Source organism: Bombus huntii, chromosome 15 (assembly GCF_024542735.1).
Source record: "Bombus huntii isolate Logan2020A chromosome 15, iyBomHunt1.1, whole genome shotgun sequence".
NCBI lineage: Eukaryota > Metazoa > Arthropoda > Insecta > Hymenoptera > Apidae > Bombus > Bombus huntii.
In genome coordinates this window covers 1329414-1354691 of record NC_066252.1, presented here as the reverse complement: position 1 = coordinate 1354691, position 25278 = coordinate 1329414, and the positions used below count along the sequence as shown (strand labels likewise).

General features: G+C 30.6%; 1 protein-coding gene across 11 annotated transcripts in view; it reads right to left on the bottom strand.

Moving 5' to 3' along the window:
* Positions 1-2288: 2288 nt before the first annotated feature.
* Positions 2289-25278, bottom strand: part of LOC126873815 (octopamine receptor beta-2R-like) — a 612816-nt gene continuing 589826 nt past the window's right edge. For 7 of the 11 annotated variants that reach the window (XM_050635074.1, XM_050635078.1, XM_050635076.1 and 4 more), the window contains 3 exons: positions 22994-24329; positions 20680-20910; positions 2289-6885 (listed from right to left, as the gene is read on the bottom strand). In XM_050635074.1, the coding sequence (XP_050491031.1) occupies positions 6795-6885; positions 20680-20910; positions 22994-23985 (1314 nt within the window). In that variant the 5' untranslated portion in view covers positions 23986-24329 and the 3' untranslated portion in view covers positions 2289-6794. Of the gene's footprint in view, positions 6886-20654; positions 20911-22993; positions 24330-25278 lie in introns of all 11 variants that reach the window. The other 4 variants (XR_007692555.1, XR_007692556.1, XM_050635079.1 and 1 more) reach the window with 4 other exon arrangements.

Genomic DNA, 25278 nt, shown 5'->3' with positions numbered 1-25278 from the left:
TTGGCCTTAAAAATTGTTATGGAATTAAAATTTCGAAATTAAATTAGAAAATTAGAAAATTATCCTTCATCGAGTTCTATATTTCTTTTTGAACAGACTTTCGAGAGAATTTTTTCAAGTCTAAAATATTCGATATTTTTTTAGATTAAAATGTTAAACTAAAACGACTTACCATATGTAACTTACAAGTATCACATATATATTCTATTCTATACATTCTAAACTTTCTTTGGCCTTAAACAGTTGAAAAAATTAAGGTGAGAGTGAAACGAAATTAAGGTAAATTAAGGTAATTAAATTGAAAAGTTGACAAATTATGTTTTATCGAATATTTTCAACTCTTTTTAAATTCAATAACATTTATTTCGACTAATTTTTCGAGCTTTTTTAATTCAAATGTTAAACTAATAGGAATTTATAAAAACTTGCAAGTATACATTCGTTGTCCTTTCGATTATAAAAATTGGGAAAATTATCATAGAACTAAAATTTTGAAATAGAATTAAAAATTTTTAAAATAATTTTTTCGTAAAATATTTATATATTAGGTACTGAAAACTTTAGATTAATTTTTTCAAACATTTAGTCGTTCTAAACAAATCTTTACTTAATTTAAAAAAAGATATATAATATATCGGAAAAATTATGATATAACAGAAAGTAAATGGAAAATTAAGACTTTACCGTCTAGAGAATATCGGTTATTTCGTTTGAAATTAAGTAAAATTTGAAAGAAATTTTCAAATCTGTAAAACTGAAAACTTCAATTAATGAACAGAGAGATATATGAATAATTAAAAAATATAGATATATTTGTTTTATATACACGAAATCACACTTCAACTGGTTAGTCGTTAATTTCAGACCAAAATAGTTTCGATCCAAATATTCAACAAACACGACTTGCAAATCTTTTCTTTCTTTCTGGTCAATCAGTAATCATATGAAATTCTACAATGTAAATTTTGTCCAATAACTGGTATAAAATGTGCAATATACAGTCGTAAAGAGCTCATAAAAGACGACGTCGTATTGCGTCTATTCGTTTATGAGGCCAGTCAGCGAACTTGATTGTTTGATCCGTAAGGGTACCCGTTTTTGTCACCCGTTTCATTAATATGTATTAAACAAGGAATCGCTGTAAGCTTATTATACGCACCACGATTTCAGGCAAAATAAATTTCAGGAGAAAGGTTTTAAAAATAAGAGAAACAAATCATATTAAAATTTTAAATAACCAGACGTTTTATTATACTAAATTTATAAATAAAAATTCTTGTATTTTAATTGATGAACAAAATGAATGCTTGCAAGAATTGTTAGAAAGGAGAATGCTAAAAAAAGTTACATTTGTTGTGTGTTTTATTATCATAAATGAAAGAATATAAACCACCAAGACTTGAGTAACAAACTATATCAAAATTTTTAATAAAATTTTGTTTATTTCAAATTTATGATTAAAAAAGGAACAATAATAATCAAGTTACCAAAAAATTTATTTCTTTGAGAAATTAGATTCGTCGAGTATTTTATTACTGCGAATTAAACAATTTTTTAGCAGGTTTTAAAAAGTATAAAAAATTGTATAATGTTTTTTTATCCTTTTCGTTTCCTTTATCTCGTGACTCTTTTACGAAAATGGAGATCGATGAATAGGTAATTAATTAAACATTTAAATGATTGTATTGAGGCAATCTCTCTCTTTTTATAAATTTCACTAATAAGGGAGTTAATCATTAATTAATGCATATTTGCGAGGCGTTCTCCAAATTGCTTTATTATTTTATGGAAGTAAGGCTATTTTTATATTCCGTTTCATATTACTTTTAAATATCTGTGTGTCTCATTCAACTGCGATTTTAATTCTTCATAGAAGTAGAATTGATTAAACTCCTGCAATTTTTACGGAATAAAGATTGCTATTAACATTGTCGAATAAAAGAACTGTATTCTGATTATAACAGAAATAATAACAGAATGTTCATTTTATTTATTAATTTAATAATTAATTAAAATTGTTCAAATCCTTATGAACAATTATTTTCTTTTTAGTTAATTTATTTTAATAATGAGCTGTATATCATTAAAATTGTCAACATTTCATTCATTTAAACTTTATATTTTTATCATAAAATATATGATGCGCGTTGACATATATTTGTTACGAATTGAGATTAATTAAAAAGGATTAAATTTAATTATATTACTTGTAATATTAATATTATCTTATTTAGATTAGTTCGTAAAATACATAGTATATTACTTTAATAAAAAGAAGGTAAACAATATTTGACAGTTGAAATATAATCAAGTTTTATTTTTGGCAGGCTAATACAAAAAATGAATATGAAACTATAAAAAGGTTCCAGAACGTATTTTTTCAGAACACATTTCTTCTTTTCTTCACTAAAAATGATTTCACGTACATGTGAGATATGTATGCATAGGTATGCAGCAAATTTTTCTTTAATATTAAACCTTGCAGATATTTTAGAAACAAATGGTCATCAAAATTTACAAAAAATGCAACATGAGCATGTAGATTATCAAATTAAAAGTACTTAATAAAACAAATTGAAACTTCGTTCATAACGCAAATATTTAAATATTATATAATATTAAATTAAAATTAAATATTAAATATTCTGATAAATTTCCTGCTTCTTTTTATTAACTTTAATTGTTTCCAAGATTAACAAAACTAACAAGAAGCAAAGTAACAAAGTTTTCTAAATACATCGAAACATTATAAAAAAACGACAACTTATTATAAATTCATACACGAAATAAAATTAAATTATCTCGCGATCTTACAATTGAGAAATAATCATACCTGGAGCATTAACTCCATAACAAAAAATAAACGAAAACGCATCTCAACGTACTAAATTCGCGAATTAATATTAGATACAGAATTTTCTTCCGACACATTGTTCATCGCTGATTTATTTTACATATGCAATTGTTGACACGTAGCCCATCTTTTTTACAAACTAAACACTAGTCGTTTATATGAGAGAAAAACTTTTTTCTGGCTATCGATTATCGCGTTACTGAAACGATGTACATATATTTACAAATTATTTACAGCGGACGTTAATACGCGAATTCTATCACAGAGAAACGATGAATCAAAATTAAAAAAAAAAAAGTCATACAATATCATAGATAAGATTATCAGACTTTGATTTATTGCTGATCAATCGACGTGACTATTAACGAAGCATAAATTAAACGAAATATTCCACTGACAATGAGTTAATATTAATTAACAACTAAAGGACACGCACATCGACGAATTAAAATATAATGAAATCTTACCTAACCATACTCTAATAAAAAAAGTTATTGCATTGTACAATATCTCTCGACTTTATCTTTATTTTTAAAAGCTCCTTTGATTATGTTAGTACGAGCTTTCGATAATTTCAAATCGACCTTTTTCTATCGATTAAATGGCACACTTTACTATCAATTTAATCGTTCAAGATTTCTTATTCAAACTGTTTTTCGGTACATCGAAATGGCGTAGATGCAGAATTTCGCGTGGGGATTTCAGGGTGCCTTCGCTAATTTACAGTGTGAACTATTCAGTCCACAACAGGGAATGGCTTTTTAATTGATTTGTGACTCGTTTTACGTCCTGCGTAAAAGTTGGGCCATTCTTCTCGAAAATTTCGAGAAACGAAAATTTTATTAAGATTCGAATGTTTATGACATAACGATTTGATCTATTTAGATATTGATAAACTCTTATTCTTTTAAAATCAACAGGAAATATTGATCACAGAGAGTTAAATATTAATGTTTTATAATATCAAAATGTTCGAATTGAAATGGTATTATGTTATTGGTGAATTTATTCTGGATAAAGCGTAATTTGTTTGCCTTTTATTAAATATTTAGAGTTTTATTAAACGTTTATAGGATTTCGCTGCTTTGATTTACCAATAGATGGTCATATGTTTATTATTATTACTAATCTTTTAAATCCTATTCATGTTTTATCCTAAACGTCTTGAAACATAAATCGTTAGATTCGCCGAATGGAAATTTTATTATTTTTGAATGTGTGAATATTTTGATAGTTTAATATAATTGTAAAATTGTGCTGTTGCTATTTTTTAGATGACTAGGAGCTAAACAAATATTATTAACCGTACAAGAAAAATAAATAAATACTCCTGACAGAAAAACAAAGACTATAATCACATCATCTAATTAATTATCTACATAATACTTAATATTCAAATAAAATTTGCGACGATAAAAAATATATATTTTTTGTACATAAATATTCGTTATTTGAACTAACATTAAAACGAATTGCATTCATGGTCCGATTATACAGATGCTATTGCAGAAATTTGATTGTTAAGTCCAATATACACATAATTAAACAGGTCAATATTTTTTTCGAATAAGATTAAATAAATAATCGACGGGAAAGTTTAACGAGCTATAATTATTTCTGTATTGCATTTTAATTTTAAAAGCAGCCATTATACTTTCTTCGAAGGAAGACATATTTCAACTATAAAATGAAGAAAAAATAAAAATATCACAAAATCTATAAAAATCTTCGCAACATGTTATAAATTCTCTACATAAAATCACATAACAACAATGAACGATAAAATATACAATAAAATACAGAAAAGAATTAAAAAACAATTTTTCTGATGTTATCGGTTACCAACATTATCTCGATCATCTACTACCAACGATTTTAAGACACGGCGCCTTTCCAAAGCGTAAACAACAAAATAAATAGCTTTTCGACGATGAATAGCACTAATCAAACAATAACGATAACAATAACGATGATCACTTTGGAATTATATATCACATCATAATTTTCTTTTAAGAAAAAGAAAATACGCAATACCGTTGAAACGTCGGGATCATGTCATGCAACGTGTCATGTAATAACATTATCGGTGAGCAATAATACTAATTGCATTAAAAATAACAAAGACTACACTGTTCATTTCTTTTGTCTTTTCTTCGAATATAGGTCAGAAACGACACTAAAGTCGACTATTACTTAACATCGAACCTTGAATCTCATTATCGACCGCCTAACATCAGGCACAGCGAGTTCTCACTATTAAAAACGATTCTATTCACTTTGTCTTCGAATAAATGGTTATAAAACCGCGTAGTCGACTTCATTGGTTATCTAAATATATTACATATTAACTCTCGAGCTGCCAATCAAATCCATTACATTAATAAACATTTACTTGCTTCGAAGCTTCGATAATTCATTATTCTTTATAATTTATCTTTCTTGTAACTTCTTCAATCATATTGACAAACAATTTCAAGTGGAACTCGAGTTATCTACGAATCGAACAGCACACTTGGCCACCCAATACGACACAGAGTTTTTTTAAGAATTGAAAAAAAAATTAGGCGAAGGTGTCTTGAGGAGCTTAACGAATCGACAAGACATCTTTTTGAAGAAAATCTTCGTTCTTTCTTTCTTGCATGCCTTTCAAAACATGGTTTCTTGTAAGTTTCTCCAAGATCGTTCCCTGATCTATCGATCGATCGATTCCAGCGTGAAACGCGTGCCTTTCTTTTCGCGAGAATGTCGCTTAAAAGTACAATAGTATCGATAGTATTGGCAATGCGATGTGACCTACGCGTTTCCTGCGCGTCTATCTGCCCTCAGTGTGCATCTCTGTGATCGTTTCGCGATGGTATATGATCTTCGTGTCTCTGTGTTCTCTGGCCACGCGTGCTACCGGTTTCTTCAGCCGTCTTGTATAATAATGTCTCCTTTCTGGCGTGATAAATATTTGAATTTAGTTTCTTCCTCTATCATTACTTTTTTAGGAAGTTTTGAGGTTTCGATGTTTCAAACGGTATTTGTGTTATTGTGACTCTTTCGAAGGAACTGACTACTATTTTCTGCATGGCTTCGGCATATTCTCATATATGACAAATTTTGAGGTAAATTAGAAAATAATGGAACCTAAGATGTGGCTAAAATATAAATATGTTAACGTTTCAATAAATAGTTTCATAGGAAACTTTAAGGTTTAAAAATGATAATATATACTGCCAGCCACAAATATCCGTTATAATAATATTAATTACTATATATAGGACACCTATGTCAGTATATCTATTGAAAAGCTCTATCAAATATTATTCTACTTTATATTAGAGGGCACATATAATATGAATAAAATAATAGATCTATAACAAAATATTTAGAAAATATCAGTTGATGTCTTAATACTTATGGCCGGCGGTGTATATGCACCATTGCTAATTGCTGATTGACCGTGTTTGATTCATGTTTTTGATCATCCATTCCCATAATCCTTGCCAGATTTATTACATACAAATGTCTCTTTTGTGAATATATCTTTAAATGTTTCTTCAACTGACTGAATAAACATGCGTGCACCGGGCTTAAAGCAAACCTTTGAAAAGTCTTTTATCCATTACCAAGCAATCCAAAATGCACATGATTTAATATACGAGCACTGTGTTGAAACCGTAAGCACGCGAGGTAACCAAATATGTTTAAAAACGCGAGTTACTTGATGAGATTCGTCTTCCGTGAATTGTTGGCAAGATGGCGAAGAATCTCTCGATGCAGGCTACACGTTACGTATATAGTCGACGATTATACGCGTCGTTTTATTTGTTGCATGTGTAGGCGACAATGCGGATGTATAATTAGGTGGGTGTGTACGTATCTATGCGTGTCTTTTTGTTTTCTTCTTTTTGTTTTCCATTACGGATGCAGTTCACAGTATAAACTCGCTCTCCTCTCAGAGGCTGCTACCGTACTCGCTCGATCTTCGTCGGTCGATGTGCTTTATGTACGTCTCCGAGTATATGCTCTTAGTGCGGTCGTCATACCTGCAAGCAAAAAAAGACAGTGGCACCAATACGTTTTGTTCGCTTCGACAATGTTCATGCGGTTCCAGGTTTGGGATAGTTTGTTTGCAAGTATTATTGTTTAGGATTTTGGGTTGACGGAATCAAGAGGATTTTAGTTCTTCTTTTTGTTTCTTTGTAACACAGACTAAATTTATATGAAGACCACAGGGGAAAATGTTATATTTTTCGCTTTTTATATAGGAGTTGTTAACCAATCTCAGTTTTCCTCTTACATAACTGAACTAACTAGTAGATAAATTTTACGTAAAATTGTAGTTAATACTTCATATAACAAAAATCTATGAACTATTAATATTATTAGCCTGTAAATTACTGCATAAATCCTTTTTTATTTGTTGACAGTTTTCCATAATTGTTGTATACAAAACTTTGTAGATTTATCGTTTAATTTTATATTTTCAGACCTAAATGACTGTTCTCCTCTTTTTTAATTATATCATACAATAGTACTTCATTTGTTGGAATTTTAGTTAATGCTCGATTAACTGAATTTTTACTGGCTGAATTTAGTTATTTGAATATGAACCCCTATTATGTGACGGCAAAATATTAGGTAGTCGGCAAAATTGGTGAGCTCCTATTGTATAAATTCCAATTATATAAGTTGTTTGTTTCCCGACAAGTTCAAATAGATGAAGTACTACTGTATTAAAGCACTTCATTCAACCACCAAATAACATAAAAATTAGGAAATTTCCACAAAGAAAATTATATAATACATTTTATCTGTCGTCTTCATATATTATTAACTATATCTAGAAGTTCCATTCTATATTAACTATTCTTTAATTTCATAAGAGAATATTGTATAAATATTTTGAAGAAAAATGATATTCTTTTCTAAAATACATTTTTGAGAGCTGGAACTTTTATGCGCATATAGAAACATTTTCAAAGAAAAGAAAACATGTTATTCTAAAAGGAGGAAAATATTGTAAGTTATTACACATACATACACATACATGCATATATCACATTGCTTTCGCTCTGTAATTTTTGCATCTTCAAAATTATATCGATGCATTATCCGAATTCACTATACTCAATTATCACATTCATATGTGAAACGAATTCAATTATTATTATGATCTATCATTATTGTCAACTAGGTATATAAATTGATAATTCTAATTGCATTATGTATTTATACTTTCATTACAATATTATGAAACTATTCCTGTAATGTACATAAGATATAAATATTAAATATATGTAATATACAAATATAATATATGTATAATTATAGATGTTATAGTTATGTTTGTTATTTAAATTTGGCTGTGTGATTTCATTTACAAATTTGAATAGCATACAAATTATGCACATGTCATACAAAAAAAAAAAAAAAAATATGAATCCTGTGATGCACACTGATATGCACACTGGTGTACTTGGATCACGTTACTTGGACTTAATTGAATTATCTTCGTCACTTCTTGTAATTGACTTGCAAACACAAAAAGTAGAAATTTTGATTGATTATATCTGATATGCATGTACTTCCACTATATTTTGATATTTTTCTTTAATATTATGATTTAGTGATAAAATTATCAATGTCATTCAAATTGTATCAGAATCAATTAACGTAATTATGCAAATAGTGGAAATGTTCTGTGAAATGTCTCTTTAAATGCAAAGAACTGTTTAATAACTACTAATCAATATTTCAATTAAGTTAAATTTCTTCTTTCATAAATTAATCGCATCACAGCATTAATGCTTTAAATTAGTATAAATTATGAAAATTATCATTTGTTGTCTTTTTATATATACGAATATGTTTCATTACATTAACTTGATTCTATCTAACTTAATTTGTCCTGATTATACGTATATCTATGTAGTAACATTGAGTGATAGAATGATAGGTTTGATAATATTCGACTCGTCTTATTTGTTCTTTATTTACATTACCGATCGTTATGTCTTTAATTACTAACTCTAAATTAAGTTTAATCAGATATATGTAGAGATTGTATTAACTTCTAATCGATTCATTTATATAACATCTAGTACTTTTATAATTATTACCTCTTTATATCATAACCTTAAAAGAAGATAAAATTTAGTTAGAAGGAAGATTTTACAATTCTAACAATTTTGGACTCAAACGCGATCTACTTCCGCCAATGCAAATTGCTGATATGTGTTCGCGTTATGCGCAGCTCCCGAATAATTCATTTTATACTGCAGTTGCTTTACAGTCGAATTTTCAATGGCTGTTAGAACCTAATGAAGTATTAGCCGTAAATATTTTATCATGAATATCGTTTCGTTAATTTTACACCGAAGTACCTGTTTTAATTCGGTTATCTTAACAGTATTTAATACTATTCAATTATGTCAATTTGTAAATAATAATCTATCTTTTTGATTATGATTCCATTAACACTTATTTAAATCAGAATTGGCTATTCAATGCTGTAGTATCGCGACTGATGCAAAATGCTAAATCATTATATAACGTGAATGAAAAAGATCTACTGTTTCAGTTTCAAACATATTTTTAAGAAGATATTTTCAAGGTTGCCAGTATTAAAAATGTTTTGACGTAAGAAATTACACGTGTTAAACAAATTTAGCATTAGCACTGCGTAGAAACTTCTAAATATTACTTTTATGGAAATAAAAATCGAACGAATACATTAAATTTTATTTATATAAAACTAAATCTAATTTAGTTAGAAGTTTAAACTTTCAAATACATTAAGTACACGAAGTATATCTATCTGCATAACATTTAACAAAACCAGTTCATTCAAGAAAGCAGAATTGGTATTAAATGAAATTGATGATAAGGAACCGGCCAAGAAAAACCATTTCTATACAAGTATTCTTTTCTTTCATCACTTGTTTTAAACTGTAGATCGAAATTGTTTTAAACAATCTAATTACTAGACCGCGGATATTTATGTAAATTCGTATTTTCATGAATACAGTTAAAAGCAATGTTAACTATAGAAAAATTTGTTTCATCCATCAAATATTATAACAAATTATGTAAATGTTATACAGTTCTCTATCTTTAAATCCTCCGTAAATGTATAAACATCCGCTATTAATTATAGTCTATTAATTATTAATAGTATGTTTGGAACAAATATAATTTAAAATAAGAATAGATAAAAATGCTTCATCGAGAGTAAGGACAGAACAGAAAAATAAAATTCGAAGAATACACAGAAATGCAACGCTGAAATCGTGCGTTCGTTTCAAGGTTATTAAAATATCAAGCAAAAATTTCGTAATCGAGCCTTTAATGCTCGAAAAAGCTCGAGACTGTCCTCGTTTCTCTTTTCCTTTTCTTGTTTCGAGAAAATTCACTTTAGAAGAGGGTTAGAGAGATGCGCTAGATAGGAAAAAGTACGCGTTCCTTGAGTTACGCTCGCATTCGTGTGAAAAAGTCGAGCATCCGGTTCTCAACTCGTCCTACTTTCACCGCACGAAATTAAAAGTAATGTCCTTCTCTTTCTTCCCTGGCCGCATCTAATCACCCCATTTTATGGCGGCCCTTTGCGCCAGGGACTTGAACGGTGTTGAAGATTTCTGTAGTGATTTCCAAGCTCTAAATAATCCGGATGAATAGTTAAAAAAGGGTGAGACATCGACGAGACTGCTCTTCTTAAAAACGGGGTAGCCCGTCTATATTAAAGAAACTTTCTGTTTGAAGACAGCACTTTTAGTCAATATTCCTTTCGTTTTACTATTTTAGATTATATATTATAATTTGGACATATTTTTAGTTTATGCAACTTGGTCTTATTTCATAATTATATGAATAGCAGAGATGTACCGAGTAGAATTTTGGCCGACTAACCGACTAACCGAATGATCAGCTTTCAAGAAGCTGGCTTATCGGCCGACTACTTGTCTTTACCGATTATTTTCAAATAACACTACAAAACTCGTCAAGTTTATGATTGTTTAGTGTTACGCGCCCAAAGAAAAAATTTTCGAACATTTTTTACTATGGTTATTTTATTATGGCTTGTTTCTTCGTTTTAAAAAGTACTTGTTACGATAAAATGAAGAAATAATGACCAAAGTACCTAATTAATTGTTACTTATTTAATTTATTTCAATAAATACTCATTATTATTTTTAATCTTTTATGTAATAATTATGCTACACATAAATATGTGCCTATAAGTAAGTATACTACGTATTAAAAAATATAAAAATTATGTTAATGCCAGTAAAGACAGAATATTGTATTTTTCTTTCTATGACTTATTAAGTTATCAATAAATATAGTAAATTATTACTACAAGAAATATACTAAAAATTTAGGGCCGATTAATCGGCCTTTTTTGCCAGCTAGTCGTCGACCATAAAAGTGATCTGACAGTCGGCTTAACCGATACTAGTATATCCCTAATAAATAGAGAAAATTACATTTTTACGTGATTTAAAAAGTGTAGAGTCATTATAAAGTGGTTATAAAAAAGTACTTGCGCACGCCTTTGCTTTTTAATGAAGCATTTCTTTAGCAGATCCTACATTTCATTTTCACAATATCAATTTTTTGTAGTTATATAAAAGTACTACTAAATAATATAGAATTTAATATAGCTGGAGCTAATTAATTAATATAAACATGATATGTAAATATATATGTATAATGGTTTACAAATACTTTTTGTAGTCTCTGTAGATACATATATACCTACACATATGTGTACTGCACAAAAGCATATAAACATATGATGCCACGTCGACGTTTGTAATTATCAAATTTTGGAGAATCAGTTTATTATTGGGCAATCTCTTTGTTTCCAGATTCTTCCATTTCTGAAATATAAAATTAATAGAAAGAGTTTCGAACTTAATACAAGTAATAATGTTTATAAACAGTAAAGATATGTAGTGATATATATACTAAAGAGTTAAAATACATTAGTACCAATATCTTTTCAGAAGATAATTTAAGCTTATGGTTTATTAACTCTATTGTGATATTTATGAGTGACGGTATATCAACATCAGTAATCAAACGCGTCAAAATGTTGAATTCCGAAGATTTTATGTTTGTTTTTCTTTTGGGGATTAATAAAAAGTAGATGCTTTTGGAACAACGAATGCTAACTTTTATTGAGATAAAAATATAATTATATATGAGTAAGTACATAATATATTATATATATATATATATATATATATATATATATATATATATATTATAATTATATACATGTGGGTGATTTTACAGAAATGGAGATTTTCTGTGACTCTCACATATGAAAGCTTTTAAAAGCGTTAAAACGCATTATATTTGCATGACAGAGAAAGATAACAACTGTAAATTCATAGGCGAGCTATGAAGAATTACCAAATTAATTTATTTATATTAAAAATTACCTTTTATACGTGAAGTTCTCAGTTTCCTGCCATGTTTACATGGAAGTTCTATGCCTACAAAATTTACTCTACAATCTATCTCCAGAGCATGAATATCAAATGATTTATTAGTCTTTCCTTTTTATATATATTTTACAATAGTCGTATTTATCATTCACATGTATCTTTTACCTTAATTGACTTCATTTTATTGGAAAAAACATCTACAATCTTTTATGTCCCAGTTCCCTCTCCGTGAAATTTTTTTTAAAAGAAACGGTATCTGTGGTATTAACAAAGAAATCACGTGAAATAAGTCAAAACTAATCAAGCGAATTAGTGCTCCTCTTTCGCTTCACAAGTGGCCATTTTTGATTACTTAATATTGTAAAATCGTTGACAATCACCTGTTGCAATTAGCTTTTTAGTCCCCTGGTTCGTATTATATTCTAAGATTACTATTTTTACTAAATTTTATTTAACGTAACATAAATATAATATTGGCATTCAACTTCCTTTTTAATGAATGAAATAGTAAACCGCGCGAGAATTTTTAATATTTAACCTCAAAATTCTCAGTTCCCTGATTGCAGTCTCCTATCAAAAAATATGATAGAGGACTAGAAGTATTCTAAGAGCACTAGAAAATAAAAGTCTGTGTCGATTGTATCTATGTCACATAGATATTTAAAGTATGCCTTGCATTATTTAGGTAAAGTTATAATTTAGTCCTAAAGGTTAGAAAATAAAATGTACTATTTATTTGTTTTAGTTTATAATAAAGAACACAGGACTGATCACTTGTTTGTGTATGTAAGGAATAAATATTCGTTAGTTTTAAAAATTTAATGATTTTTGTTTTAAGTTTAACTGACATTTATCAAGACTGATAACTAAGTAATTTATGATTAATAAATATTAGTTTTGTTTTACGTTTAATTACTTTTGTTTTCATTTTCAAATTTAACTGGCCTAAATATATTCAATGGAGCAGCAGACTTACCACAGTAAGAGGCAAAAATCCCTTAAATAGCACAAACGCCAAACTAAATAACGCAACTAGGAATCTAACCAAAATCATTAAAAACTATAAGAATGACTGTTTCCAAAAATATCTCGCCAATCTGTCTCCTACAGCTGACACCAACTATTCACTATGGAAGGCTTCCAGGAAACTCATGCGTCCCCCGCAAATAATCCTTCCTATCCGCAATCCGCAAGATGGCTAGGCGCATAGCCCTATAGAAAAAGCCAACCTGTTTGCTAATCACCTATCTAACGTATTTAAACCTTACTTCTCCAAAACTGCCGCGGAAATAACTGAATACCTGCACTCTCCCTTCCAAATGTCCCCTCCTATTGAACCCTTCACTTCTGTAGAAGTTACAGAATTAATCCGTCGCCTAAATCCCAGGAAAGCATCGCGGCATGACCAAATATGTAATAAAGCAATCAAGGAACTTCCTATAAAAGGGATTGCGCTCATCACATCAATTTTTAACGCAATTCTTCGCCTTCAACATTATCCTAAGTCCTGGAAAATATCCATTGATTACTCTCATCCCTAAGCCCGGTAAACTAATACACGAAACTAGCTCCTATCGCCCAATTAGTCTTCTACCTACTTTATTAAAACTATTCGAGATGCTGACGAATCCAATCCTTTCACTCTTAGAGGACTTGAAAACACTGTCTGATCATCAATTCGGTTTTCGGAAGCAACATTTGACAATAGAGCAAATCCATCGTATAACACATAATATCAGCCAAAATTTAGAAAAGAAAAAGTATTGCTCAGCGGTATTCCTAGACATTCAACGGACATTCGACAAAGTATGACATGAAGGGCTTCTATACAAACTCAAAAAAATACTACCACACACTTACTACTCCATCCTTAAGTCCTACCTAACTAATAGACAATTCATGGTTAAATACTTAGACGCCACAACCACATTTCCAATAGAAGCAGGCATACCCCAAGGTAGTGTCCTTGGCCCCCTGCTGTTCTCCATCTACACTGCCGATTTACAGCGCTATTAGCATCTCACGTAGACCCGATAATCGCATCATCCACTATCCAGCGATGTCTCGACTCTATGGAAAAGTGGTTTCACAAATGGGGCTTCAAAATTAACGAAAACAAATCCACACAAGTAACCTTTACGCTGAGGAAACAAACCTGCCCACAGGTGACCATTAACAATATAACAATTCCTAACAAGGATTCAGTCAGATACCTGGGCATGACTCTGGACAGGAGATTAACATGGAAATAACACATCACAGACAAATCGAAGCAACCCAAGGCTAAACTTAAAAAATTCTACTGGATCATTGGCCGACGTTCCTAAACCTAAACCTAAACCTAGACCTAAACGCGCAGAACAAAATTACTCTCTACAAAACCATAATAAAACCTGTCTGGACTTACGGAATTCAACTATGGGATACGGCAAGTAATTTTAACATTGAAATACTTCAACGCTTCCAATCGAAAACACTAAGATCCCTAATAAATGCACCCTGGTATGTTACCAACGAAGCAATACATCGCGACCTCAAGGTACCCACAGTTAAAGAAGAAATAACAAAATGTAGTAATAGATATACCAAAAGAGTTAACAAACATCGAAATCCCCTAATTACTAAATTACTAAATTACTAAATTCGGACCAGATCCGCAGGCTAAGAAACCACTATCCGTTAGACCTAAGCACCAGATTCAGCTATATATTTCTAATAAGTAATATTTACGTATTTATAATATTATTATTTATAAATTATACTTACTTATAATGAGTTAATAAGTTTATTAACTCATTATAAATAATTGGCCATGCCACTGCGCCACGCCAGAGAAACTTACTCAAAATTCTCAATGCGAGAGTTGATTGTAAAGTACTTGTAAATAAAAAAAAAAAAGAAAAAAAGAAGTTTAACTGGCAGATTACTATCAAGACCGATATTAGGACAAGATTGGAAGTTATTATTGAAATTATTAATGTATGATGTTAGATATAGAAATTTTAGATATAATCCTTGAGAAAATTAATTATGTTTTATCTAATTCTTTGATAAAAATGAAGTTTTTTTTTATTAAAAGTTTTAGTCTGTTTTTGTAGCAATATCAATATATCCTCTACCATATCTAAAGCTTATTACAATTCATAAATTAAATGAAAAAATTTGTGGACAAAATCACTGTCAAATAGTTCTCACTTCTGTAGAATCACTCATATGTAATCTATTCCTCCATATATATTTATTATATTATTATAGTTATAATCAATACATATACAATATAGTATATCTAAATACACACTATAAGTTAATAGGTTTATTATTAAAAGAATGGTAAAGAACTTACGAGGTTATATAGAGAATTTACAAGAAGAAGAATATAAATTAATAAAAATAAACTGTCTTGAGAAATTGTAGATCTAAACTTGTAGTACTAAGATTACAATGAATCGTGATGTTATACAAATATATTTACAGACAAATTATCAAATTTATAACCCATTACGCATAGCAAATGATTTGTACTATTCAAAAATTTCTTTATTCAATCAATTCCTTCTTAATTCGAATACCGAAGATACTACTCTACACATATTATGTAAAAGAGAAAACACTAATTATAAATATTATTAAAAAAAACAAAACAAAATTTTTTGGTATTTTTCATTATCTTTCAAAGTTATATTTCGATAAAAAAAGCTCCATTTTGAAAGAAATTGTAGAATTAAATAGAAACGATTGTTCATTTTGTGATCTTGCACTGCAATAACACACAATAAATAATGAATTGAGTTAAATATCAAAATATATATTCTCCGAGTCGACAAATCAGGACACACGAAGCGTAATAACGAACGTGTAATCTCATGATACTTTTGTAATTATCCTAATCACGCAATTAAATGCAATAAGTTAAACGTGGGGTGTAATTTTCAACAAAGAATAAAATCACTATTGATCTCGTTACCAAACAGAAGGCGACTCGTATATGTATATGTCGGAGATGAAAGGACACCGGGGCCTTTCCTTTGGAATTCTTCGGAAAATCTCCAATATTTTAGTCTCTATAATTTAGCTCGATTATAATTGTCCGAGATGATTACCAGATATCGATGCATTCTAACAGTACATGTTCAGCTAGCTTGAGGACCCGCTATAAATCTTAAGATTTTGTTAATTAAGGTCCTTCAAACGGACAAACAGTCTTTATTCTAATAGTCATTAAACCTACAACCTACTACGGAAAGATACGGGGAATCTGTTTTTTCCTTCCAGGTTAGTATTCTTCTTGAATCACCAACATAGAAAGTAACCAATTAACAGGAACGTCCATTTTCCTCACTTTCTGAACTAAGACTTTTCTCGACGAATCCGATGATCTCGTGTCCTTAAACACACCCCATCATAGTTTTCCTCTGCAGTATCATTGTGACGGAAAGTCATTCTCTCGTGAGGTCTCATTAGCGAGTGACATAGCGTCTTTACTCTCGGTAGATATTCTACGTTTTAACAGAGAGTTAGTCCAGTAATACTTGTACCGTAGATAAACAAGTTGAGTACAACTTGGAAAGCGCATTTTGTTGTCTCGTTGACCGCGGATTCGTTATTGAACCTAGGATCATTGTCATTAGCATCTCGAGTATCTAATTACCACGGTTACTTGTCAAATTCTGTAATAATCATATTTTGCACTAGTCAATATCTTTTCTATTGCATAACAACAATGTCTAATCAAAATGAAGATTCGTTTCACGCCCCTAACCCTAATCATAATGTGAACCCGACATATACATACTAGGCAATATTAATTAAATCATGAACAATCGTCATCCGTGGAGAATTTCATTCCAAAACAAAGTGTTATAAGTTATGCTCATATATATATAATTCTATTGCGACTACGGATGAACAAATTGTTTCTGCATTTTCAATAACTTTTACGACTCGACTACACTGATGAGGTCAAGTCTCACAGGATAATTATTAGGTCGATACATATAAAATGTTCTATTTCCAAAATTTGAAATTAACAGGTGAATGCTACGTAGATGTCCATATAGTAGCAATTTATTAATTCAAAATGTGTATCTTACTAACGATTGGCTAGATTTCGAGTCTTGAATGGAAGATTATTTGAAGTTAGATTGTGAAAGGAATGTATATGCTTAGTACGTGAGACGTTAAAATATTTTGAATTCTATGTTTACATTTTAATGGTGTACGTTTTCAAAATCATTGGATTGTAGACAACATACAAAGTTACTGAAAATTATTTAAAGTACTTTATTTTGTATTTTGTATTTTGTATTATACGTGCTAAACACCACCGATCATGAGTATTGAATATTATGGCTAGTCATAATAAAATTGATAGAACTTTACAGCGTTACAGCTTTGCTATACTTAACATTAGAATATGAAAGGAATCTTTATATTTGTATCATTAGGTTTTTCATTACATTCAAATTTTTACAGACCTCGTTGAATTTTCTAACTAATCTATTTGCAATTTTCTGAATAAAATTTAGATCAAAGGTTATTGGCCTCAATATTATAGTCCTTAATCCACTATTTCTCTATATATATTAGAAACAACTTCTCAAATGTTTTATTACACATATGTCCCGAATCGTTATCTTGCATGAACTAAGTAATTCTGGTCGACTAATCGTTACATTGTTAATGTAGATCAGATATTACCTTTTGTATGAAACCAGCAGTGTTCTAATATTTATAGACGAGGTGTATAATGTGACTTTAGAAGGCGAATAAGACATTAGAATCGACTAAAATTCATCATCATCATCATAAGGAATATGAAATTTTATTCTTACAACGAAAACTTAAATATTCCCTATCTGACAATAATATAAAATTAATTATTCGAGATATTATATTAAATTAATTATTCGAATTTCCCGTTTGTTCGTTTATAACGGAATCACCCTTGAAGTGATAATTTTAGTTTCCAGAATTTTGTTTCACGTTTATCGGATTGAATGTACCACAGATCTTTGAAAGTACATCAAATTATGACGTTGAACAACACGCATCGCGTGATAAACTTCTTAGACACAAACAAGTTACGTACAGTTCTACTTCATCGCGAGTTTGACTGTGACTGGTTGAAATATAAACAAGGTCTGGAATGTTGTGTTGAATCAGTCGTCATCGGCATAAGATGCACGTAGACTCAAAAGAAATTCATTAAGCAAATGTTTGCATGAACTTTCCTTGCTATTTCAATTTTAGATTATATTCGTGTACTTAATTGATTTATGAGCCTTTTTACTGAAATTATTCTGCAAGATTCTAGCGAAAACGATTACGTTTATTTATTTATTTTATGAATGCGAAATGGTTTTGAAATATGTACTTAAAGTTTTAAACAAGTTCTATAATTCACGACAACTCTTTTAGGAAGTAATATGTAGTAAAGATTGAATGTAGACTTAGAATTGGGTTGAGTAAATTTAGTAAATTGAATATTCAAATAGAGGTAGAAAAGTTTAACTATTATGGTTCCTTCCAACTTTGATGATAACTTTGGAAATGATTCACTCTTTACCGCCCTTAATCTGTTCTAGATTTTTAATTATGTTCTAAATCTTCGTTTACTATTAACGTACACTTAACAATTAGTAGTTAACACTGTGGATGTTGATCTATCGGATACATGAGAAATATTCTTATAAATACTTTTAGACGGGCAAACAACACAGCTTGCTGATATATATAATATGATATATTAATATTCCATAACTCGCTAGTTTAAATTTAATATGAAATTTGGAAAGTTGTAATTGCTATTGATAAAGAAACCATTTGAATTTAATACATTCATACATTAAGAGATACATACTCATTTACATAAATATATTATTACATGTATAACAAAATAGCTGTTAGCACTGTTTTATAAATTCTACAGTTATTATTTAATGCACGTTCCGTATAGAGTCTTACAAGATACTGATTTGATAAATCAATATTTGTGGTCAGCAGTTACAGACATTCTTCTACTTTTACCCAAGTGCGGAGTTAATTTCTGTGCGAAATCTATTTAAAGTTCCTCTTTCATGATAGAGAAATTGACAAATGATATAAATGCCAAAAGATTTTCAAGAGAAATTCAATGAGGAATTCAATTGTCTCAATTTTATAATTTGCATCTTTTATTACTTGAAAGCAGTGTTTACCACCTTTACAGATTTAAAGAATAACTGATAAAAAGTGTATCAGATTAGTTACATTTATTAACTTGTATATTCAATTTTTATATTTTCAATCATAGTTTATGTCATTACATTTTGTTTAACGGCTAATTTTTTTAAACAGAATACTATACTTTATTCCAATTTAGCACTAAATCAATGCTGAAATGTTCATAAGTATTTAAAAGTAAAAAGGATCTTATTCCAGACTATTTTAAAGTTACCGTCTCTTTTCACAAGTGGATTTCTCATATAAACAATAATTTTGTACTTTTCTCAGGGTCTTTTTATGAATATATTATATGTATTATACGAAAATTTTTTAAATTTCGTTAGCATTGTAGTAGGATACGATAATATGTGAAATAATATATGATATATAATATAATACATAGCGAACTGAAAATGTAGAATATGTCACAGGATATTTATTGTGAACATACACTTACTGAAAAATTAATAAACGTCATGAATACTAGGATATTCAATTTCAAACACTGAACCTTCAATTCAAACATCAACAACAATTAAACAAAAGATAATCTCGTTATATACAGGGTGGTTGGTAACTGGTGGTACAAGCAGAAAGGGGGTGATTCTACGCGAAAAAAGAAGTCAAAAATATAGAATAAAAATTTTTTTTTATTTTTTCTTTTTTTTTTAATTTTTCCATCGAGACAACGATCTACGGTGAGATCCGTTATAATGTACCGCACGCGTACCGAGCGAAAATCCAAAGTCGATTTTCTCGAAAACAAAGCCTCAAACGAAAAATTTTTATTCTATATTTTCGACTTCTTTTTTCGCGTAGAATCACCCTCTTTCCGCTTGTACCACCAGTTACCAACCACCCTGTATATGTACATTTTCAGATCTGTTTCAAATTTTACCAATAGAATCACGATGGTTGTATTTCGTTAAGGTGTTTATAAAATTTTGAAATGTTTTATATAATGTATACATAAAAAGTTCCTAGAAGTGATCGAATGCTTTCGTGAGTCTTTGTTCTTTCGTAAATCACTCGTCAAATCATCCAGACAATCTATTTCATTCGTACAAAAATAAAGGCTCGAAAAGGTTTTATTCGATTAAGGATTAAATAGACGAAAAAGGGGAAAGGGGGAAAAAGCGATAGAATATAGTGCGTACCTCAACGTGTCAGACCAGATCGTACCTTAGGGACGGCCGACGGAAATCGAGCGCCTCGAGGTCGGACGGCTCTCGTCTGCAGAGCGAACAGAACGCGCACTGCAGCGTATTTTTGAACGCTTCTCGGAAGTCGCGATTGAAATACGCGTAGATCAGCGGGTTCAATGCTGAGTTTGTGTACCCGATCCAGAAAAGTATTGCGATAACGATATCGGGACATGGGCAGGATTTTCCGCACAGTGTCGTAATAACGTACCTGTGAACAAAGATTTCAGGATTCAGCGAAGATTTCGTTCGTAACGATTGAATTAACATGTTCGGTGAACCTCGAACAAACTTGAAAATTGAGACACTAGAAACAGAAATAATATATTAACCCTACTGCGAGCCTCGAATTTTTCAATTTGGATTTCGTTTCAATCGAAAAAAGAATTTTTTTCCAGAATAATGTTTTCAATTTGGACTAAACGACTTAACGTTTTTTTGTTCGGGAAATTAAAAGAATTAGTTTATTAGATAAAAAGTAGTAAGTATGTTGAAATAATTCCAATCAGTTGGAATCGCAAAGAAAATAATAAAGATCGCTTTTTACAATTTTTTGGTCTCAATCTGTACCTAATGGAAATTTAAACAATACATTTTGTAGATTTATGTAAGTTATATAAGGTTGAGTCAAAATTCAGAATAACGATATCGTTCAATACTTAAAGCTTGTAATATGGAGTTTATGTGTGGAAGATAACATTCTTCAAATGCCTTCCACTTATTGTCTAGGAAAGTCAGGCTCTTTCGACAGCATATTTCGTAACAATAGTTAATGTCTAAGGTTCTAATGTTCGAATTTCTGCACGAACGTTTTTCTTCAGCTATTCACGTTTCCCTGGTTTATTCTAATACACTCGCTGTTTTACATGGTCCCACAAGAAGTAATCAGAGATCGAAAGATCGGACGTACGTGGCAGCTAATAATGGACTTATTACTTTGATAACAAAACTCAATTTTTACGCGTTGATCCTTTCTGTAACTCATCATAATCCATATCCTAAGCCTCAGTTCTAACATATGTATGAACTTATAACATGAAATCAAACAAGCATGGAAGTTATTTCTTTCCCAAATCCTATTCTGAAGTTTGACCCAACATAGTACATATGTACATACTGAAAACTTTATCGAAATCGGTTGATGCAGAAACAAGCGATAGGCATCGAAAGATGTAGGTAAGAATTTTTAGATTTATTGCGTATATAGGCCGAATGAAAAACTGCGATTTTCATAATTTTAATCATTTGTTGTTTATAGTAACGTTAGCCGATTAACTGTTTGTCTTTACCTGATTTCAATTCTTCATCTGAACTAAAAGTACTGCTAAAACGATTTTTCTGTTACCGTGGAACGTGTTATTTGATAACTTTTAAAGAATTGAATGGAAAATACACAGAGGGGGTGAAGAATGAAAAAACCTAAATACTTCCTTCGATTCTATATTATTTTATAGTTTTTCAATATTTTAACAACTGTGAAATCTAATCTCAATGATCTCGAAAGGGAAGCACAATGTAATACAAATTTTTATTTTTTAAAAGTATATCTTTTTTATTCTTTACTGCTAACATAGTATTATGGTTTTAACATGATTTTCAAAGATGAAAGATAATCCTTGCAATCTAATAATATATACTTTTAGAAAAAGATATCAGATTATCTTGTTTAATTTGATAAAGCAAAGTGATTCTAAAAACTAACAGTAAGATGAAGTAAATGAAAATAAAAATATTCATTATCAGACTACTAACAAAACGGAAAAAAAACTTTGTTTCACCTAGACCTGTCACTCCTACTGTATTCAATTAGTTGTGTTTTCTTATTCTAACAAGAGTAATTAAGCCCATTAATTGAGCGCGATGCGCGTCACTATCTTTCTCAGTTTGCACGATATAATTAAATCAATAAACCGTATAAAAATATAACCAATTTAACAGAAACCAACAATTCCGTGAACTCTTAAGATCGCTCTAAGTGCTTCTGCCCAAAGGAAACAAAAGAAAAATACAAAATAATAAAGATTAAATTTTAACCCTGCATAATTTCACTCATGAAAATTTTCCCGGAGCAAGTTTTAAACAGTTGACCTAAAACTGATTATACGATATAGCAAAAATTTGAATACGTATTCCAATATTTTCTCACATTTTTTTAAAATCTAGAACATTGAAAAGATTAAGGACATAAATAACTCAGCTTTCCTATGGGCAGTATGAAAATTTGTTCGCCCATAGAAGATTAAGAAATAGGGTTATCCTTTAGAAATTCTGGATTCCTGAATTCTTACACGCACCACAAGAAGAACGGCAACCAGCAAATTATGAAGGTACCCATGATGATGCCTAACGTTCTGGCAGCCTTGTGCTCTCTTTTCATCTTCATGATATTCTTATCTTTGGTGGGAGTATGCAGATGATCGGTGCTGATCTCGTTCAATGTCAGCGTCTTTGAGGAACCAGCACTATTTAGTTCCCCGTTCAAATTATTCAAATCTTTACTCGGCCTGTGACTCAACAGCATCACGTTGCCCATACGGCTGTGCATCTGTTTTTCTTGCCTACTCGCCTCCTTGAAGACGGCGAAGTATGTAAGGGTCATAATAGTGCATGGTATCCAGAACGAGATACTCGACGAGAATATTACGTACACCTTGTTCACTTTGAACTCGCATAATTCAGGATGCTTCTGTCGATGCATATTGTTCTCTTCTGTGGTATACCAGCCCATAAAGATAGGCATGAACGAGATGAACGCGGGCATAATCCAACAAGCGAGCAGCATGTAAGCAGCTAGCCTCTTGGTCATGATGATAGGGTATTTGAGCGGCTTGACGATCGCCCAGTAACGATCGACCGAGATGCACATCAAATGGAGGATGGAACTGGTGCTAAAGTACACGTCCAACGAATTCCAGACATCACACATGAAATAGCTGAACATCCATTTGCCGGTTATTTGAACGCTCGCGTTGAACGTCATGGCGAACATCGCAACTAACATGTCGGCCAAGGCTAACGAAACTACGAAGTAGTTGGTAATAATTCGTAGCTTCCGGTGCCGCATCACGGACACCATCACCAGCAGGTTGCCAAATACCGCGGTTACGATGATGGAGCCTAAGACGCAGCCTTTTGCGATCGTTATAGGTACGGACCACTTTTGATAGTTCGAGTAGCTGCTGTTCGCGAATTGGTTGTCCTCAGTCGAGATGGCGTTCAAGATGGTCGTCACGTCCATCGAGGACACCACCTCCGTCGACTCGGAGCTCGTCACGATCGTCGTCATACTCGACCGCCGCACGAAACCGTACGTTTTCCCTTGACCTTGTTCCTTCTTCTTCTGGCCGGAAGAGACTCGACGGGTGGCCTTAGGTCACGGACGTGCCAACGAGCCGACGTACCAGGCTAGCCTTCATCTTCCCGACGGGGAAAGGGCGATGCCTCTTGCCAAGTTCTTTGTACCCTGGGACGCTTGCCAGCGTTAATCGCTGATACGCGGGTGCACCGTTTGCTTCTTCCAAGGTTTTTGCTCGAATAGTTTGGCTTCGAGAGTTAATCAGAATCGTGTGCGGTGACCTAAGAGCTTGGTACCTCGGTTTTACATTCCACGAGGCTTCTGTTAGCGGTTACCTGGAAAATTGAGATTAAATACAGAATTAGCGATGACTTTGATAAGTTTTATATTCAATGAATGTTCGATAGTAATTATTAGACTGCGGATTTTTATGCATTTATAGAAGATGAAAAGTTGCAAAAACGTACAATGCTCATATTATGAAAAAATATATAAAATATCCAAGGTATAGTGCTTTCTATGATACTTAGTAAGTAGAATAATTTTCTACCGCGAGGTTCTACTTTTTAAATTATATTCTCAATAAAATATAAAAAATTATATTTCTCAAGAATCCGCAATCTAGTAATCACTCTATTAGTAATAATATGGGGACGTTAATAGTGGGAGATCAAACATTAGAAATTACTTGAAATATATCTAATACCGTTTAATAGACAAATTTTAATTATATTATTTTGATAAATTTTTCAGATCGTAATATTGTTAAGAAAAATTCTCGTTCCATATTGAATTTTTTTCAAAATATTCTCAAGTATTCTTATTTATTTTATGTATTATTATTATTTATGAAAAATTTAATTTTGATTTAATTTTTAATTTAATAGCTAAATTATTGTATTAAACACGACTTCAGATTTTACATTATGTAAAACCGCCTTCTTGATTCACTTGGAGTCTGGAAAATAGTGTGATTAAAAGTTAGGAGTTTAAAGCCTTGTAATATTCACGAAAGAAGATGATATATGTTTAATTAACATAGATTTTAAGATTAATACTTTTATTAAAATATATTATAATAAAATGTGTTTAAAATTGTTAATTGTTAATTAATGAGTTTAATAAAATTCAAAAGTTCATAATTTACTATTATTTCTACGATTTCTTCTGATATTGGTGATAGATTACGAATGTTTAAGCAGTTATGAGGAACTTAAATACGCAAAAATTCGAGCGATATAGAATATATAAAATGGATAAGTATATAGAATGTACATAAAGTAC